The sequence below is a fragment of the Carassius gibelio genome, chromosome A5, assembly GCF_023724105.1.
Source record: "Carassius gibelio isolate Cgi1373 ecotype wild population from Czech Republic chromosome A5, carGib1.2-hapl.c, whole genome shotgun sequence".
Taxonomy (NCBI): domain Eukaryota; kingdom Metazoa; phylum Chordata; class Actinopteri; order Cypriniformes; family Cyprinidae; genus Carassius; species Carassius gibelio.
This window is the reverse complement of record NC_068375.1, coordinates 26,485,120-26,504,871: the sequence shown is the minus strand read 5'-3', so window position 1 is coordinate 26,504,871 and position 19,752 is coordinate 26,485,120. Positions and strand designations below refer to the sequence as shown.

General features: G+C 36.8%; 1 protein-coding gene across 3 annotated transcripts in view; it reads left to right on the top strand.

The window, feature by feature from the left end:
- LOC128007348 (calcium/calmodulin-dependent protein kinase kinase 1) overlaps positions 1-19,752 on the top strand; it is a 63,431-nt gene that overhangs the window by 18,334 nt on the left and 25,345 nt on the right. For 2 of the 3 annotated variants that reach the window (XM_052592801.1, XM_052592803.1), the window contains exons 2-3: positions 6,747-6,800; positions 14,104-14,511. In XM_052592801.1, the coding sequence (XP_052448761.1) occupies positions 14,209-14,511 (303 nt within the window). In that variant the 5' untranslated portion in view covers positions 6,747-6,800; positions 14,104-14,208. Of the gene's footprint in view, positions 1-6,746; positions 6,805-14,103; positions 14,512-19,752 lie in introns of all 3 variants that reach the window. The other variant, XM_052592802.1, reaches the window with a different exon arrangement.

Below are 19,752 nucleotides of genomic sequence, written 5' to 3'. Positions count from 1 at the left end.
GATACTGTATTTTAGTTTTGTAGGATTAGAAGTATAGTTTGAGATTTGACATTATGACCACAAACTAGAAATACCCTATGCCCTGTTCAGCTGGGTGAAAGTCAGTAAAGTAAGTTTGGTTTTTTTAGAACAAAATGATGTGATCTTAGTCTGTCCATGCAACTTATTTGGCTTTTAGTTTTAAATGAATCCAGATCTCGAGCTTGATTCCCAAGCGTGTGATCTATTTTTACCCCTGACCTCAACTGACATACTTTCATTTCATTTAACACAGTTCATTTCAGCTTTAATTACACTAATGTACCTGCCAACAAACATGTAAGTAACATTTGAGAAATTTTGAGATTGTACTTTATAGTTTAAGAAAGTTCTTTCACATATGTCAATCAGAATTTTACTAAATAAAACATAATAACTTTTTAAGTAGTTTTTTTTAAAGAATATATTTTGAAATGTTAATACAATTTATATAACTGTTTACTATTTTTATACATTTTAGAATGTCATTTGTTCCTGTGATGACAAAGCTGAATTTCATCAGCTATTCCTCCAGTCTTCAGTCTCACATGATCCTTCAGATATCATTCTAATATGACAAAGACAGTTTGTGATAAATGGAAGTCAAAAGAACAGCATTTGTTTGAAATAGAAATTTGACACTGTAAAAGTCTTTGCTGTTTTCGTGTTAGTGACACTGTAAATTTCACTGCTAAATCAGAAAATTGTCATGCATTTGGTGCTTAATGGAGATATTGTGTAACTTTTTGAAAAGGAAAAGGAAGAGGTGACTTGCAAACGTGATGAACGTGACGAAGTGATGTTTTGCTGTGTCAGCTATGAAATCAGAAAATTCTGTTTTTGGTATCCGTAGTGAACTCTTCTGTGGACTTTGGCAGATTCTAATGGTGTCTAATGTCTTTAAAATGATTTGGAATCCTTCATGGTTGTCATGGTTGTTAATTATGAATCCAAATGAAGCATTTAAAATGAGTCTGTGTGGAGACAAGATGAGATGCTATGCAGAGATAAAGAGGAGAGTTGAATGTTTGTAGAGTGACTGCAGGGTGGAGAATGAATGTCCGTCGCTTCTTGCCCCATGTGATCTGCACTCACACTAGCACGTGTGTGTGTGTGTGTGTGTGCTGTTTGAAAATGATCCATCTTAAGGGCTTAATGGCTGCAATATAAAGCTGTTGTTGATTGTAAAGTAGATGCTGAGACCACTTTGTATGATTTTCCCATCATATCTCTTCACTTTCTTGTCAGATTTTAGAAACTGACCTTTAACATATAATGTGGTTTCTTCTCTGGCAGTGAAAAGCAAATTAATGGCGTCTTCAAAAATGCTGTGCCACTGAGGCAAGACAAAACACAGAAATACTGAGGTAGTCACTAACAACCACAGACAAATCGACTGCAAAAAAGATTGCTGTGACTGTGGCTCGTGTTATGCTTATACTGAGTATGGAAGACAATAAAAAATATACTGATTTAAAAATGAAATTTAATTTATATAAATAAAAAATATAATGACAGTCACATTTTATAATATCTACTCCTCTGCCACAGCGATTTACAGTATTCTATTTGAACTATCTTTATTTATTTGGGCTTTTTCTCTAATTTCTAATAACATGAAATTACTTAATTTCACTCAAATGTTATTGAAAGTTCCTTGTGTTTCAAAGAAAAGAAAAAAAAGCTATACTTGCACTGAATGAGTTGCAGCAGATTTCTTTCTTCTGCTTTGCATTAGATTGTATAAATAGAATAAATGTTGAAATTAAGTGTTATTTTGTGTATAGGGAGAGATGTGTTAGTGATTAATGCTCTGTTATGAAGCGAGTTTCTGTTTTGATGCAGTTTCGATGGGCTGTTAATAGGAGTTATATAATACGAGTTTAAGGGGGTCATATAATGCATATAATTATTTTATTTATTTCTCTTTGGAGTGTAACAAGCTATTGGTGCGTAAAGAAGATCTGTACAGCTGCAAAGACTAAAGTCTCAAATCAAAAGAGATATTCTTTAGATAAGTCTCTGCCCCGCCTCCCTAAAACGACTTATTCAAACACGCCCCCATGTTTACGTCACTATGTGGAAATATTTGCTTATTGCTGCCCAAATGTTCACGCAAAGGAAGGTGTGGTTTCAGTAACCGCAGTTAGTGTTGAAGCAGTCATGTCGGGGAGATGCTGTGTGTAGCTAGGTGAAAGCAAAAGCACTTTATGTGGCCTTCTGAAAGTAGATGCATTTAGGAATCTTTAAGATTACTTACAACAGAACAGCAAAGCATTTTATGGACGACCATTTCATGAACCTAGGAGAGGAGGTAATTCTGACTTTACAACAATCTGGCATATCTGAATCAGCTTCTGTAAGTATGTTTTGTGATTAGTTTATACATTTGCTACTGACTGTTCAAATGCAGAGTTTTGCGCATGTGTGTGTGATAGAGAGAGAGAGACAGGGTCACATGACAGTGGAGTCAGCTGTCTTAACCGTCCGTGGCTTGTGTTCTGCAAACACACATGAGCTTCATCACTGTGTCTGTCATGTGACTCTGTTCCCCATTCAGGCTTGAGCTGATGCTAAAACTAAGGACATTATTAACTGTCTTTACATTTATTTTGAAAGATAAAGCTCGCAACAATTAAAAGGGACGTTACATTTCCGACAAGTGCTTGCGGTGTTCAGCCAATCACAATGCATTGGGTCAGATGGCCAACGACGTGTTTGAGAGAGGCAGGGCATTGAGGACCTACAATAATGTACAGTATTTGAAAAAAAAATGTGGTTTTTTTGAACATTAAAGCTTGTCAACATATTCTGTAACAAAATACACAAAATAAATAATTCACAATAATTCAGTTTGTTTACAATAAACATGATTGTGTAGTGCAAAATTTATGTGTAAAATTCTGCTACCTTATTGGGGTTTACAGTGCAACATATAGATGGATTAAAAGGTTTATTGACACACTGGCACAGTGTGTATTTTCTCCTGTCATCAACTTCCTGTTGTCACCCTAGCCGGTTCTTTCCTGTATCTCTGTCCTCACATTGTGTCCGTTCTTAGTGCAGGATTAGCAGTGATTAATGAATCAGTCTGATTACACCACATCAGCAGTGAAGATTAGTCTCTGCTGTCTGTTACTGTATGAATTAAGCTTTCCTCAGTCACTGTACTCTCTCGATGGGTAGATCACGAGTCTACCATTATAATACATTACTCAGATTACAGTGTTACATACATTAAACATTTTCTCTTATACTCTATGATTAACGTGCTGCATTTCCATTGAAATCATGCTTTCTTATTAGTGTAGCTTCGGTATGCATGTTACAGTAAAATGTTTGCTTGCAGCTTGAGTTTACCAGTAGGCTGTGAATGCTATACATTGGTAGATTTTGGCATGCACACACATGCACATGTACAGACACACACATCAGTGCTAGTTAAAGCTGTTAGATCTGGCCATGAGCAGTAATGCTGTCTGTAGGTCAGTGCACATGCCCGGGGCTTCAGACGTTAAAGCTGTTAGCTGGATGTGCCATACTGTGAACTTCACGTATCGTGTCTTGTACTGTAATTCTTAGAATATTCAGCCTCCGCTTAAACGACGTGTTGCTTTTTATTGAAAAAAACATCCATCGATGGGTTAGGTTGTGCATGTATTGGAGTAAATGCACAATGCTTTTCCCGTGCAGTCATTAGGGCTTGTTCACCCAGATCTGCCTTTTTAATTGTATTTTTAAGTTTTATTTATTTATTTATTTAATTAATTAGCCAAAATGTTATAAATTAATGTGAATAAATAAAAGTAGGGTTTTTTTTTGTTGTTGCAAAGATTCAATAAATTGAACAATGGTGACATTAAAGACACTTATAATTTATTTTAAATAAATGTTGTTCTTTTAAACATTCTAATCCTCAAAGAATCCTGAAAAGAAATGTATTCCACCAAAGTGTTTAAGGTGTTTTCATCATTGATGCTCAAAATAAATCTCTCTTGAGCTCTAAATCAGCATATTAGAGTGATTTCTGAAGGATCATGTGACTGCTGAAAATTCAGCTTTACCATCACAGGAATACATTACATTTGAAGAAATATTAAATCACAAAGGTTATTTTAAATTGTAATAGTTCACAATATTTTAGCTTTTGCTGTATATATATATATTTTTTTTTTTTTTCAAATAAATACAGTCTTGTTGAGCGTAAGAGACTAATGTTCAATGTTAATTATAAAAACAGTTATTCATATTCCGGCCAATATTCATTATAAATATTTAATATTAAGACCAATGACTGAAAAATGACCTCTTAAAGGATTCCTTCTTTGCTGTAAAATACAAATGTAAATGTACTGTGTAAAATCTACATTTACTCGCAGTATTAACAATCAAAATGAATGAATTACTTTTGTGACAAAATCATTTGTTTGCTTTTATTTATATATTCCAACAACACTAAAACAATTTCAGCGCTGAAGTTCTCCGCCTATTATATAGTATCTACTGTTCGTGAAGGTTGATCATGTGAGCTATTGTTGTCATGTATAAGTGGCTACTAAATTCACATTTCATGTTCCAGGTGGCCCTTTAAGTAGATGGATAGCAGAAAGGCCCTGGACCATTTGGTGAGGGACGCTGTATTCTTTATGGACTGTAATGTGTTATAAAAGTGTCTAAATTAGTGTCTGGATTCAGACTGTCTCTAAGCGGTTGTCTTTGTTGTACCTGTCTAATATCCAGTAGGGCATCTCTCTTATGTCTCTCTCTGTTGTATAGCTACATTTTCAATTCGTTCTTTCATCTTTGCAGAGTGTACAGTTGAAGTTTCTCTCTGAGAATAGTCTTTTTTTGGCCGTTCATCCTCTCACGCTGGCGTTCTCTGACAGCCTCCTCTGAAATCCCCATCCCACTAGAATGTGTTGGCAGCTCCGTTTTGTTTTCTTGCTGACTTAAATAGGTTTTAATGGCACTGCTTCATGTTTGGAATTAAGACTCGTGGCTTAAGACAGCAAACCAGAACCACTGGCCCTGTGTCGCATCCTACATTTGCTCTGAAATCCAGGCCTAGTCTACATAATGGGCTTCTCGGAGCTCTCCGCAATCAAAAGACAAACGTTTGTCCACATCATACTTCTGAGAAGAGGGCAGTCTGGATTCCTGCTGGAAAGAGGACGGCAATTCTTCTCTTATAGATGGAAATCACTTGAGCTTGTCTGCTGCTGCTGTCTTCTGTTCACTAAGCTTAGAAATGTCTCGAGTTATGCATGTAATAATTGTAATCAGGAAAACTTGGTTAGAATGAGCTTTGGCTTCTGTCTTGTGTGCTGTATCACTGTGCCACTCTCCAGAAACACCTAGAAAATCCACTGAACAGTTGTGAGACTTGCGCATTTGATATTTTTGCACCAAAAAGTTTTTATTTTTAAGTTTTTGAAATGTCTCATGCTCACCAAGGCTGCATTTATTTGAAAAATACAGTAAAAACAATATATTATATAATATTTAGGTGTCTGTGCACGATAGATATCTATGTGAATCACGCACCTGATGATATTTACTGCTGATTAGAAAACTGACTTTACTGACGAGATGCACATTAATCATCAGCCAATATATATCGTGCACCCCCTAATATTATTACAATTTCAGGTAAATGTGTTCTATTGGAATATATTTTTAAATGTAATTTTTCGGCAGCCGTTTCTCCAGACTTACGTCATCCTTCAGAAATGATTCTAATACGCGGAACACTGTTTAATGTTTTTTGCGGGGAAAAAAGTATCGCAGAAGTGAAATCATTTCAAAAGTTCAAAGTATAAAAAAAGTTATAGAAGTTTTAATTTACTGTAAAGAAAATTTATTTTTCAAATATTTTACAAAATAGTTTTTAAGTTGCTATAAAATTAAAAGGTTTAGCTTGTAAAATACCGTATTACATTTTGTAATATGACACTTTACAGTTGCCCATTAAAAGTACCATTTCCATGGTAAAGCAATGTCTGATTTCAAATTGATTATTAATTTTGAGATTTTAAGCTTTCAAACATTTACTAAAATATGTGATGGGGAAAAAAGACACAAAAAAAAGTGCTGGGCATCACACCAGCAGAATTCATATTATCCATTTTCCATAATAGTTCATAAATGATCTATCAACTGTAGATCACATTTTTAATATTGTAACAATTTATTTGGGGGAAGTCGTGGCCTAATGGTTAGAGAGTCGGACTTGCAATCGAAGGGTTGTGAGTTCTAGTCTCGGGCCGGACGGAATTGTGGGTGAAGGAAGTGCATGTACATTGCTCTCTCCACTTTCAATACCATGACTGAGGTGCCCTTGAGCAAGGCATCGAATCCCCAACTGCTCCCCGGGCGCAGCAGCATAAATGGCTGCCTACTGCTCCGGGTGTGTGTTCACAGTGTGTGTGTGTGTTCACTGCTCTGTGTGTGTGCACTTTGGATGGGTTAATGCAGAGCACAAATTCTGAGTATGGGTCACCATACTTGACTGTATGTCACGTCACTTATCTTCTTTCAAGTAACGTTAGGCCTATTTGCCAATACTGTCTTCAGTGCTAGCAGGTACGTACTTTACTAAGGAAGTAAATCTCACGTTTCAGGATAGGTACACAATATTTATTTTGAATAATGGGTTTTGGAGGCTCGTTTACTCTTTGTGTTGACATTTACTCATACTAGGTTAACAGAGTTTTCTATATCCCTCACAGATCCCTTGCCGTAGAGAGACTAGTGCAAGAAACATCCAGCGCTGCAAGACTGAGGTGAGTAAGTCCTACTTCTATATACTTGATAAGATCCACTTTATTATCACTGTCTTAGTGTTACAGTTATTTTTGACCGGTCCTTTTAAAATAACACACCTGATTACATCAAGACATTTGTAGATCCAAAAGGGCAGCTTAACGCAAGCGGCAGCATGTTAAACTCTGTAACTGTAACCTGTCTAGTTGTTCCTCCATGAGTGAAAGCCCATTTGTATTAATCTGCATGTACATTGGCCGTGTCCTCAATCACTGTGTGCTCCAGCAGTTTAAAGCTTGTCAATATTCATCTCATCAGTGCTCCCACTCTCCCTCAGTGCTTACCAGCCTCTTAAAGGGAAAGTTATGGCTCTTTATAGCCTTCTTAGATGGTAAGACTATACTCTTATACATCATGTATTAGATGCATTTGGATGTACACTAGCTGGAAGAGGTCAAGTGTGTCACTTAATTGTTTAGTAGCCAAACCTGTCTTTGCTGGTTATCTAGCTGGCTTAACCACTACTAGAGTAAAATAAGTAATAAATATTGATTTTAGCCTTCTTTTTATCCAACATGTGCTTGCAGAGGGTGTTTAGTTTTTAGTGTTTCACAATCATAAGACAACTGACAGTTTAGTAAATGTATGAACAAAAATGGAAGTGTGTTTAGCCATTAGTATTTTCAAAGACAAAAAAAAAAAGGTTTTAATCAGTCATTTATATATTTTGCTGTAGTTTATCAGTAGGACATATCCCTTTACATTTCCAAACATTCCTTCTGTCATTAATTATAATAATCCAGTGAGATTTTGTTTGCACAAGGAGTCTGACAACAGCCAGTGGTCCACACAGAGATCTGATCTCCATCTGGAGTGACAAGAAAAACAGAAAAAACTGAGACAGGCTCAGTACAGATGAACTGTGGCACCGACTCAAAGATGCTTGAAGAAACCTACAGTACCTGCACAGCTACATTACTGTGAAAAGTCATTTAATTCCAGATGGACTCGATGATGATGATGATGATGAGATCAGATCTCTGTGTGGAGCACTGGCTGCTGTCAGACTCCTCACTGGATTATTACAATTAATGGCTAAAGGAAGGTTTGACACACTGAAACACTACAACAAAACAGAAATAACTGGCTTCATTTTTTTTTTTTTTTTGGTGAAAAATAGTTACATTAGTATTATTATACTACTGATATTACTATTACTACTACTACTTCTAATAGGTTTAGTAATCTAGTTTTGCAGTCTATTTTTGTTCGTGGCTTTTAAGCATAAAACTGTCCATGTTGGCATCTGCCTAATTTGGCTTCTACCAAGTTGACAGATGGATGTAAGAGCATTTTTCTTCCCTTTTAAAAATTAAAAGTATTCATTTTGTTGTCCTACATATGAATGATCATATATAGTTGCATTTTATAATTTGCATGTACATTTTTAATTTTTTCAGCTTTCCATGACTCCATGATAATAGCACGCACTTGTTGAGAACCACTGTTGTTGACTGTAGAAAGTTGATGGGGACACACCATTCATTATTTTCTATTTCAAAGCACATCTTTCTCCCTGTGTTTAGTCAAGCGATAGTTTGCTGTTTATCTTGTCTAATAGCACACGGCTCCCGATCACCACCCACTGACTGATACAGCGCTAGAACCGTTTGGGCGCTGCTCTCTCACAGTTTGCTTCAAAGCTTTGGTGTTGAATTGAAGTGAGAGGAGGCAGAACGTGGGCATGGAGCATTGCAGTTGTTCACCTCTCCTCCTCCTGTTTTCCCTCTTCACATACAGTATCCTTCACTCTGCTCTGTGCGTTCCTCCTCATCCGGAGGGATTCGCTTTAACAGTCGCATAAATGAACTCTGCTTCCACGAGGATCCCTGCTAGAGCTCAGCTCTGCCAGTGCAGGAAGAAAGTGTGTGTGTGTGTGTTTGCTCACTAATGTCTCCTCACTGCATACAGATGTCTTGGATTGAAATGGATATCTAGCACCTGGGAGAACAATTGAAGCATCTGTGAATGCAAACTCACGCTCACACACTGAAAAACACGGTGTGAGTTAGATTCTCTTTAGCAGGAGCTGACAGGCCTGTCTGGATGAGGTTAGAAAGTCAGCTAAACTTGTTAGCTTAAACATGCTAGCCTACTATAGACAGAATTGGGAGAAATTGCAATGTTTAATATGACAGTCAAGCATAAGAAGTATTTAGTGTGAATTGAGCTAATGAAGCTAAATGTATTATTAAATTTTTTACATACAGATTTTGTAAAAAAGGTTTGATGTTGTTTGACGATAGCAAGTACTTACTGTTGGACACAAAGCAGGTATATTATTGTGGTAGTAGCATAAAACTAAATAGCACCCACAAATACTGGGTTAAATAGATTTTAGATTCAACTTTGAACTGTGCGTCATCTGCCATCTTTGATTTTCTTTATATTACAGAGCTTGCCGCAAAGCATTCTGGTATTTCCTTTTTAACAATGGTGTGATGCTACCTTAGAATTTGGCCAAATTTTGGAGGGAGCATAATTAAGATGGCAAATCAAAATGGCTAGAATATGTGCACTTTTTAGTGTTACAGTCCTTTCATTCATTCACTGACAATAGTTTCAACACAATTTAGCCAAATTAATTATATTAAGATTTGCCCTACTTTTTAAAACATTAACATAGAACTCTTTATGTTACTATTTTAATGAGGAAAAAATACAAGCAAACATTCATTGAACATGTGGTTCACCTAACACCCGATTGCATGAACAGGAAGAAATGCAGACAGATAGAAGTCATTTTAGTGCATTTAAGGCCTGTAGCATGTAACATAATTCTTTCACTTTCCATGGTTGTGAAAGTACATGTCTGGATGAGTCAAAGTCCTGATGAACCAAGAACTCTCTTCCGATGCCTCTCTGTTGTTATCAGATGGCCATCTGCCCAGGAGGAAGTGTAGTCTGAGGATTACAGTATTCTCTTTTAACTGTTCTGCTAGTCTGTGAACACAAATTCACATGCATCTAAAGTGGCACAAATCTAATTTTTATAGGCTATATATAATATGTTTTAGAGCTGGCGTATTTGTACACATTAAGAAAGTCAGCTGTGGGTTGCTACTACTCAGGAATGTTGTGTTTGTTGTCATGTACTTTAACACACTATCATAGTGTTTACAGTGAATGTAATCAGTGTTTATAGTGAAATGCTTCCGCACATGGTTTTGCTGAGCATGTTAGATTTTGACAAGCCAAGGGTGCGTGGCTGCCTTGTGGATGTGACACGCAGTCTCTGCTACACTGCACTCTTGTATCATTTCATTTCAGATGCTGTTTAAAAAACAAAAAAAATAAGAAATGACTTTATTTCTGAATGGATACTCAAATACTGTTGTTTTGAACTTTCTTTTCTTCAAAGAGTCTTAAAATATATTAAGTTTAAATGATTTCTGAAGGATCATGTGACTCTGAGGTATGGAGTAATGGCTGCTTAAAATTCAGCTTTGTCCTCACAGGAATAAGTTACATTTTAAAACTTAATAAAATAGAAAGCAGTTATTTTAAATCGTAATAATGTTTCAAAATATTTAATTTTTTACTGTATTTTTGATCAAATGAATGCAGCCTTGGTGCACATAAGAGACTTGTTTCAACAGCTTGTCCCAGAAACAGCCCTGGCCTGAATCTTCTGGTAGCACTGAGATAAAACTGCCCCGCTGCTGAGCCTGGCAGGAGTGCGGAAAGAGGGGCTCTTTGAACTCTGCGCTGGGAGACACTGGTGCTGGAATGAGTTTTGGAATCATGGGATTGATCCTGGTGTGTTAGTGTTAAGGCCTTGCTCATGAATATTAAATAGCTTGTGTCAACATTGCCAGGTAGTCTTGCTAGACTGTCTAGTCATGTAACCTGTTTAATATTCATGGGCCAAACCTTCACCATGTATTTATTCATAAAATCTCATTCTGTGCAGATACACTTTAGTTGTATATAGATGATTTGGCATTGAGATACAATATTAGATAAGCTTTATTTTCCTGTTTTAATAAACTGACTCACGTTTAGGATGACAGATTTAGCAATCTAAGGTTAAAGTGACTGTGCCTATGGTTTCATTCAGATTTTGTAAATCTTTTTAATATCAGCCATTAAAATTCAATTTAGTCTGGCCAGTTTTAAAGGCATCTGGGGCTTGGAGAAGAAAACCTCCCATGTTTGCCCTGAATATTGTGGGTAACCTTGAGCAATAGTATAATGTAGCGCGTCCCAAATATGTCAAATTGAGAGTGGCTCCCTTGACATTTGCGTTACAGGATTTTGCTCTGTTTCTAGAGCCTGTCTCATGCCTCAGTCTCTCCAGCCCACTGTAGGACAGAAAGGATTTAGTTATGATGACATTTCTATTGTTCAGCTGCTCCTATGGTTATTCTCCATGCCCTCATCGAGGATTCTCTGAATGGGTTGCATGTGAAACAAGACAATGGCAGTAAGAAATGAAGGGAGATGTGTGGAACGGTATTATGAGAGTGGATGAAGAAATTCATTCCTACGTCGTTCTCTTCTGCTTTCTATCACTCTTAGTTTCCATGTCGAGAGCTGTATTTTGTATTTCCACATCTCTTATCTATAAAAAAGAGACTCCAGCAGATGTTCAGCACTGCTTTGATTCTGTCAGTATGAAGCAAGCAATATCTGATCATAAGAGAGACGTTGATGTAAGAGGAGAGCACAGTGGCCTCACGGCCCGCAGACAGACAGACAGACAGGGATACCTGCTCAGTCTGTGCAAATTTTGGACACTTCAGCCAATGTGTGAACTATTTGCATAATCTCTCAGTCCTGATTAGCAGACATTTAGAGGATAAACATTTGACTGCCATAAATTGATTGATTTGGAGATTAATGTGGGTAAATGGGAACTTTGCATTTGATCTGTTGTTCTCAATTGACAGGAGCTTCATAAGAAGATGCTTGTGTTCTATGGGATTTATGTTATTGTAAAATGCGTATAAATTATTTGGGGAGATTTTTGGAGTGAAATATGTGACCGTGTTAGCTTGGTTGATTAACAGAAGTGTTTTCTGTTACCAAATATGTCTTGTCTTTTTTATATATGCTTTTTTAATGTATTTTATGTGATTTTAAATGTATTTTAAATGTATTCTAATTGGAAATTACAATTGTACAAATATTTGTTTACGGTTACTTTACATTTCTAATAATATTTTTATATACACTCACTGCCATTCGAAAGCTTGGGTGTTAAGATGCTTCTATACTTAAATACTCTGTAACATTCTCTCCTTTTCTTCGTCTTGAATCTTCGTTTTGTTTATGATAGTATATTTTACTGTTTCATGAACTGATATCATTTGCTGTTTGGGTTCAGGATCCTGTAATGTTCCAAATGATTTGTTAGCTTTCTGAAGCTCGGTTGCAGTGGGGTTGAGTCTGACTCTGCAGTGTGTTAATCAATAGGCCTCGGGCAGTCAACTGTGTGTATGGATGGAGGAAAAGACTCTCTCATTGTCTAATTCTTCCACAAACAAACCCCAGAAAGACAGATAGATAGATTATTTCAGTCTAAAGGCTCTGAGGGAAATAGGATGCATATACACGCGCGCGCACACACACACACACGTCTGTGGGTACAAAGCAGTTCTTGTTCACAGTGGAGATTCCTAATTATCTCCCGTCTGAAGAAATTGGGCTCCCTGAGAAACACAATTTTTTTTTTCAATTAGCTGGTCATGTTTGGATGACTTCATTGGCACCTTGCTGTCAGTGATATTCACACCCGCCACACACTTAATGTCAGAAGAATGCCATGGAGAGCATGATCAAGGCCTAACTGACCCTCATTAGAGTCCGAAATGAAGTCGAGGACTTATAATGTTCACACAGAGCCTTTCATTTTTCTACTTGTTTAAGAAGGATGAGGAATGAGAGCAATGAAATTTGATTGGATGAAAATATAATATCAATTATGTGGTTACACTTCAAGTATTGTTTTTATAAAAGTTTTTTTTTTGTCTTTTATAGTTGCTGTTATTTATTCATTGTCAGTTTAATGATACGGCAACCTCTAAACCTTTTTGACTCAAAGGATCTGTTATTATAAATATCATTATAATTTACAATTATTATAACATTTTACAGATAAGTACAAAAAAAAAATGGCAGAAATAAATATATAAAAAACTCCACAAAATTTACTACAATTAATTTCTAAACATATTTGATAACAACGTGGCTGTTCTCTGACACAAATCATCCACTATCAGAAATCATCTGGTGTCATATGTTTTTAACAAAACCTTGGAGTGTTGATATAGTAAATGAATTAACAACAATTAATTTTGCTTTCAAGAAATATGTACTTGAATAAAAACAATAGGGAGTGAGGGGAAAAAGACATTTGATTTCAGTTTATATCTTTATTGTTTGTTTTTAGCATTTTAACAAAGTTCAGTTGTTTAAGTATTTTTATAATTGATGTAATAATGAATTAACGTTTAACTGTGCAGAGGCATCCCAGGTGTATACGACTTTCTTCTTTCAGATGAATCCAGTTGGAGTTATATAAAAAATTGTCTTTGATCCTTCAAGCTGTTTAATATCACTCAGGGGGTGTGGCATGCATCAGTCCAGAAGAAGTCAAATAAAAAGCACTCATCCATAAAGAAAAGTGTCTCACACATCTCCGGGGGTGAACAAAGGCCTCATGTGGCAAAACGATACATTTTTGTTTAAAAAAAAAAAATCCATAATTCAAAACCTAATAATCAATCTTGCTTGTACCGACAGTTGCGCAAAAATACATCGATTCGCCACAGGAGGACTTTGTTCCCCCCCACCTCCAGAGCAGTGCGAGAGACTTATTTTTATGGATGGCCTCTTTTTATTTGACTTCTTTTGGACTGATGCATGCAACACCCGCTGAGTGCTATTAAACAGCTTGAAAGGTCAAGACTATTTTTTATATAACTCCGACTCGGATTCGTCTGAAAGAAGAAAGTCATATACATCTAGGATGCACGGGGGTGAGTAAAACACAGCTTAATTTTTATTTTTGGGTGAACTAATGATTTAAGTAATCCTAGGTCCTGCTTTAAGCTTGGTTGAGGCTACAGTGGGCCCCAGGCCGCCTGATGAGAACCATTGCTTTAAGGGAAGTCAGTCCATTGAGCAGCGATCTGGTCAACGTTCAGTACTTGTATTCTTGAATGAGGAAAGACCAAAATCTGTGTAACCGTTTGACGAAATTATATTTCAGTTACAAACTCTTTGTCTCTTCCTTCCTCTCTATATCTCTCTGTATAGCCACAGCTTCCTGTAACTGCAAGCCGATATTGGTGGTGGAACATTTAATGCAAAACTCCCCCACACCCCTCCTCCCTGCCTCCAAGCTCCTCCTACTCCATCTTCATGGCGATGAGCAGTGATCCTGGTTGCATGGGGGCGGACCCTGACCCAGACTTCTCCCAGAACAATGAGATGACTGACAAGATGTCTGCAGTGTCGCTAAGATCCAATACCTCTTCCAGTTTAGTGAAGAATGGGACAGGTGTTAAGAAAGCTCCGCCCAAGAGGCCAAACCTGTCAGGCAGGAAGATGTCATTGCAGGAGAGAGGAACGTACGTGTCTTCTGGGAGCGGGGCTGACCGCTATTCCCGTATAGCCAGACAGCCAACCATCGAGTCCAAACGAGTGTCCATCTCCGACTCGCAGGTGAGAAACATGTTCAAATCTTCTGGAATTAGAACTGCTGGCTGATATATTAGTCGACCGCTACTGATTAGTTTTGGATTGATTTGCACTATCAAGTCTTTAATAGTTATTGACATCTGGTCACACCTGACTGGTTTTATACTATTAAATCCTCTCTTACATAGCATGAGGAGCTTGGTGTGTGTGTGTGTGTGTGTGTGTGTGTGTGTGTGTGTGTGTGTGTGTGTGTGTGTGTGTGTGTGTGTGTGTGTGTGTGTGTGTGTGTGTGTGTGTGTGTGTGTTTGAAGCAAAACTCATTTCCTGTGATTAGTATCCAGGTCACGTGGTGACCCATACAGCCAAACTTTAATAAGGCTTTTTTCATTCATACACAGCCTCAGCACCCTCCCCCTCCTAATAACCTTCTACTATAAAAGAATATCTTTGTTCTGACCTGTAGAGATGAGATGTTTGGCTGTGTGTGTGTGTGTGTGTGTGTGTGTTAATGGGGCTCGAGTCTGTCTGAGGGCTGAGACATTGATCTTCTCTCTGTAGTGAATCTGCAGTGTGAAAGGCTCTCTGCTCTGAGAGGAGCATCAGCTGGATGTGTTCTTCTCAAAGACTCTTAGCACTTAAGCCATTTATCATTTATCATTGATGTCGTTTGAATCTTTTTAATGTACGTTCATACTGGAGTACTTAAATGATACATTTCGGTTTACTAAAGGTCTGTCATTATGTACTTACCCTCATGTCATTTTAAACTCATTTGACCTTTTCCATGGAACACTTTTTTCAATTATTTGATTAATATGGTTTGCTCATTCTTAATGATTTGTTTACAAATCAGAGTCATCCAGTTGAGTCGGTAAGTTGCCATTAATAAGTGCATTTACATGCATTTTTAAGCTTAATTTCAGTCAGACTCAAGCAATTATTTGTCCTTTTTTTAAAATGTCATAAAACTGCTTTAGACCCAGTCTGACCATATCAGTCTGTTTTGTGAAGTCAGTTGAACAGACCTAGATATTGTGATTCTAGCTTATTTTGATGTCTATGGCGATATGGACTGCTTTTGGCAGTTTGTATTTATTGTTGCATTGATAAGGGTAACTAGTGTGTTGTCAAAATAACATTTGCTGTTCCACAGAAGAAAGATAGTCATATGGTTTTAAAATGACATGAGGCTAAGTAAAGTAAAAGTTTCTAGATAAACTAATTCTTTAACCCAGTTTAGTTTGTTTTGCAGGTCTTGTCTGGTTTAATTGTCTGGTCTCCCAGCATTGGTGTTTAACTGATCTAGCTGACCAACCAGCTGATCTTTCAGACTGACTAACAGATGAGAAGTGCCCCAAACCCTCTAAAGTTAGCAACCCGGGTCAGTTTGTCCAGGCTGGGAGACTTGCAAACCACCTTAGGGGGGGAAAAAAGAGAGAAAGAGACATTATTTGGGGATAAATAAAGAAAAACGAATACACAGTAATTATGAAACAAAACAACATATTTGTACTAGACAAGTGTGAAATGAATCTGGAAAAAATATTTTTTTGACCCCCGCAGGCACCAACATCAATATAATGTCAGTTTGACGTTGGAGCCCATTGCATTTTGATTGAGAATGAAAATCAGGTTGACGTTAGTATTTGACATCAATTTGAAGTTGTTGTTGTTATTTTTTTTAAATGTTGGCTTAATGTTGGATTTTGGTTACTTTACAACACAACCTAAAAACAACAAAATATCAGCATCGGCTGATGACGGTATTGGAGACATTGCACTGCATTGAAATTTGGTCACCTGACATCACAACCAAAATTCTGTTGACATCTTTATTATCAATAAAAAGTGTGTAATGAACACTTTAGCACATATTCTTATGAAATCTGAAGAACTCAAACATTCCTCAGTCTTTTCTAAGGGTCTTATTGTTAATCTAATATTGCTGCAGGCTCTGATATGATCGCTGGTAGTTAGAGATAGCCTCATAAAACAGAGATTAGAGGAGCGCAGCGTACTGTATCTTTCCCACATTCTCACATGTTCTGTCATGATTTACTTTGCTGCCTGTGAGATGGTTATCACCGGTGGAAAGAGCTGTGAAGGAGAGCTTTACACTGATTTACTCTTACTGTTCTGCAGGGAAAATTACACCTGATAATGTTGTGTTTCACTAGTTTTACAATTAATTTTTTCATTTAGTGGATGTAGCATCTTGAGGAAATATTACATTGCATCTCATTCCCTAACTATGGTCATGTTTGTACAAAAAAAAAACTTGTGTACAAACGTTTTCATGTATAAATCATAATAAGTGATTAATTGTACAACATGAATTGTAAACTACCGTTCATAAAGCTGTTGTCAGTATGATTTTTAAGTGGTTTTGAAAGTCTAATACAAAGAGTAAACAAAATAAAATTACTTTGATCAAAAATACAATAAAAACAGTAATACTGTGAAATATTATTACAATTTAAAGGGCACCTATAGTGCCCTTATCTACAAAATGTAATATTGGTCTTGGGTTTTCCCAGAATGAGTCAGCTCAAAATAACCCACAGATCATTTATTATAACATGTTGAAAACGTCATTTTTGGGCCTTGTCTGAAAAAGAGCTCTTTTGGTGTGTATCACTTTAAATGCAAATGAGCTGCATGTTCAGAGATTTTCTGGGTGTATATTATACTAACTAATAACTCATACAATCACAATAATCCAGATCTATCAACATTAGAACCAGAGTAAGAATAAAGTGATATGCATCTCATCCGGTATTACACAATTATTAATAAATTAGACAGATTTTATATGGGTCATAATTGATTTTTCAGAGGTTGAGGTGTCCTGTTTCCTTCGTTTCCTGAGACTATTTGTCATGTGATCCTGTTTCTAATGTTCTCAACCTCTCATTCTCTTCCTGATTCTCTCTCTCTCCTTCGTTGTCTCTTTCCCTTCCTCCCAGCAGCTCCAGTCCCATATTTACTGTTTTCTGTTTTTACTGGACTCTACTGTTTTCTTTGACTTACAGGACAAGCAAAAAAAAAAAAAAAAAAAAGTCTGTGGTCCTGTCTCTCTATCTGTTGTCAGACTTCAGACAGCTGTCATGCACACTCTCGTCTCTGCTTTGACGCTCCAGCTGAAGTGTGAGCAGTAATGTGAGGCTGTTTTGTTTAAGGAACATGGAGTAGTCAAAGTAATTGACTGTCAGATTTCACATCACTGGATATTTCTCTTCCTCCCTCGCTTTTGCCTTCACTCTCCCTGTGCTTTTGCTCTTTCTCTGTCTCAGTTTCTTTTTCCCTTTTGCCCTTTTCCATTTTATTCTAGTGTACTTTTTCCCTTCACTCACCTCTTCCCATTATAAGCTCATGCCCTTTCTATGAAATACATTTTGCCCTGTACCTCTAGCATCACCCGTGAACACATGCACACACACTTACACCACTTACACACTGTGATCCCAGATGTTATTGTAGTACAACAGTTGAATGAACAATATGGTTGTATCTTACTTAAACCCGAGATTATCCAGTCTAATCTGGGTTTAAAAGAGTAAAAAAGGGCCAACCTGGAAGAGGACCAAAGTGAAAACTGAGCCTGTGTGCTAATCCTCCACTGTCACGCTTAAACATTTTATTTCAAACCTCCTCTCTTCATGTTCTCCCCTCTCTTTTCCTCTTTCATTCATCCTCCCTTTTTGCGGTCCTTCATTTCTCATTGCCCTTGGAGTCATCTCTGCATTCACAGGAAGTGAGACCTTCATATGTAGAGTGACATGTGCTCTGTAGTTTATAACTGTGAAATCTCATTGAAGTGTATAACCTGATGGTAGGAGCTATGCAAAAACATTTCCAGAAAACCTGCTGTTGTCCGTGGACAGGAAAGGCAAATCAGTTTTGAGGCATATCTGTTTTGAAGTTGTTGCTGATATTTCCTCCGAGCCCACAAGTTATTCTCATAACACAGAGAAGACACTAAGCATCCTGCGTTATGAAACATGTCACTAGATTGTCATTATGGGGTAATGTGTGGATATTTCTGCTCTCTTCTTCATTGAATTGACATGAAATTAAAGATGGTTCAAAATGACTGTGTAGGGCCTGTACGACAAATGATTGTGAAACATTTATGAACAGGAGAGTGTAGACTACTATAAAATATTCATGTAATTAGCTTCAGGAAAAGGCTCTATTGTTCTTTACTGTCTAAGCCATGACATTATGAATAATTAATGAATGATATGATGAATAATTGATGAATAATTTGAATAATAACATTAATTTTAATTAGGAATGCACAGTAGTACATTGGTTCCAAATTGGATATTGGTCAATATTACGGATAAAAAAAAATGGATAGATATTGTCAGCTGATATTATATATTTAATTATGCATGCTTCTTTCCCTTTATTTTTACTTTGTTCTTACCTTTGCCATTATCTAGCACTCACTTAATAAAGTAAATACTAATTATTGAAAAACACTGTTAAATGAAATAAAAATAAAAAAAGTGCCATTTTACAAAGTTATCACCATAACGTGATAATATTATTGGTTTATTGCTACAGTTGTAGTATCACTGCATCCCTGATTTTTACTTGTCTAAACTAAACTAGCTCTTTCTAATCAATCTATAACCGTTTGTAAGCTGTTGTTCTTGGTAAGTTTTGAGCATCTGTGTGAGTGTGTGTGTGTGCGTGTGTGTGTGAGTGCAGGAGTGGGTTTACTGCAATGCAGGGCTCACTGAGCATGTGCCAGTAATAGTCTGGACTCAGTCAAGAGTACAGTGTCCCTCTCTTCTGCCCTCTCTCTCTTTCTTTCTCTCTCTACCCCTCAGTCTTTAGTTTTTCTCATTTCACCATTATCTGTAAATAAACTAAAAAAGTCAAACTGTACTTTAATCAGAAATGTGTGTAACCTCATCTGTCAGTCCATTCTCAATGAGATTCCTCCTCCAGCAAGGTTCTTCCTCTCTTAACTTCCACTGTTTTTTGCTTTCTTCCTGTTTCTTTGCTTTAATATGTTTGCAATTTCCGAAATGATGTTGAGCAGGGATGTAACTGCACTGCAACTCCATATTTGTTACAGTATGTACTGTACCTCGGTTTTAATGCCTAATTGTTTTTTCAATACAGCATGACACATAAAGAATTGAAAGAAAATGGCAGTTTGTTGATGTTTGGTGAATTTTTTTCACATTTTCAAATGTAATGCTATTAAAAGAAACATTACATTTAAATTTATATTTGTGCATTTAGCAG